This window comes from Olea europaea, chromosome 3 (genome assembly GCF_002742605.1).
Source record: "Olea europaea var. sylvestris chromosome 3, O_europaea_v1, whole genome shotgun sequence".
Classification (NCBI taxonomy): Eukaryota; Viridiplantae; Streptophyta; class Magnoliopsida; order Lamiales; family Oleaceae; genus Olea; species Olea europaea.
In genome coordinates, this window is record NC_036239.1 from 22,965,140 (window position 1) to 22,966,558 (window position 1,419).

Here is a 1,419-nt window from a genome sequence, read left to right on the forward strand (position 1 = left end):
GGGGCTTTAGGTTTGAAGTACTCGTCTAACCCCTACTTCATCAACTCAACGCTCAGATTGTTGCACAGGCAAGTACCTTTATGGCCTTTTTGCTAAATCAAAGTAAATTTAAGAGAGAAAAAATTATCTTTGTTATATATAGATGTAAGAAATTCGCAATTCCTGCTTTCAAATTTATGTTTGCAAGATGTTTGTTAACAATGCCTGTTTGCTGAATAGTCTCAAATTTTTGCAAGCTAAATTTCTGAGTCGATTGAACAATGTAATATGGGTTAACTTGTACTCTGTGAATTCTTGTTTTATGGTTGATTAGATTTATTTATTTATTTATGGGATTTGATACTTATTAATCAATCCTGTTGCAATTACAATTTCTCGATAATAGATATAAGTTGCAAAAAGTGATATTTTTCTTTATTTTTTTCCGTTCTATAGATTCTTTTTTACGCCATGTACATGCTGTGTGAACTACGAACACATTGTTGAATTAGCTCTTTGAGTGGAAATGGAATTTTGCCCGACTTGTGGGAATATGCTGCTGTATGAGCTGCCTAATACTGGGCACTCTGCCCGATTTTTCTGCCCAACATGTCCATATGTATGTCAGATGAAGAAGCGGGTAATTCGTTTAATCTTATGATAAGTTCGTTGTCTATGGTTCACTTCTTTTGCAATTACTCATATATTCTGTGCTATTTTAACAGGTAAAGATAAAGAGACATATGCGATTGGTTAAGAAAGCAATAGATCCCATCTTTTCTGAAAATGATCAGCAGAATTTACCCACAACTGATAGTAAGTTTTTCTTGACATATTTGGTTAAATATCTTGTGTATTTTTTCAATTTGGAAGTGAAGATTTTTAGGAATGCTTCTGCCGTCGGTAATGATGAGATCTGCGCATTTGGTGTTTGATTTTGTTTAAATTGAATATTTCTTTGTAGAGTATTCTGAAATTTGTTCATCAATGATGGTGTTTACTTATTATTAGGAAAAATCAGTAAGAAAAAGGTTTCACAAATCAACTCGGCACAACATTTAAGGTGTCTTTGGTAGTACTGGATAAGACCATACAACATGATAAACAAGATTTTGGCCTTCTTTCTCATTGACATAGGGGCATTCTCTCGATCAAATGCATCAAGAAGCTGTTTTTCACATCTTATACCACAAAAAGTCTAAACTACCCGTAGTTTCATTCCATATGTTACTCAGTTCTCGTTTTTAGCTATTTTGGGAATTTTTATCTAGCTTGTTACCCTCTCCCTTACTGAACCGATAATCATCATGTTGTGTTGTGGCCTTCCAGATTTCTCTCCACTTAAATGTGTGCAGTGGTGCATAAAATGAAGGTTTAAGTAGACAATGATTTTAGGGTTTCATGTCTCACATATTATGTTCACAATTGCAATTCCACAAT

General features: G+C 33.8%; 1 protein-coding gene across 1 annotated transcript in view; it reads left to right on the forward strand.

Moving 5' to 3' along the window:
* The window catches only part of LOC111390639 (DNA-directed RNA polymerase III subunit RPC10-like), a 6,039-nt gene continuing 4,620 nt past the window's right edge, over nucleotides 1-1,419 (forward strand). Inside the window, exons 1-3 of the mRNA XM_023015704.1 lie at nucleotides 1-68; nucleotides 436-619; nucleotides 705-795. Of these exons, the coding sequence (XP_022871472.1) occupies nucleotides 506-619; nucleotides 705-795 (205 nt within the window). The 5' untranslated portion in view covers nucleotides 1-68; nucleotides 436-505. The remainder of the gene's footprint in view (nucleotides 69-435; nucleotides 620-704; nucleotides 796-1,419) is intronic.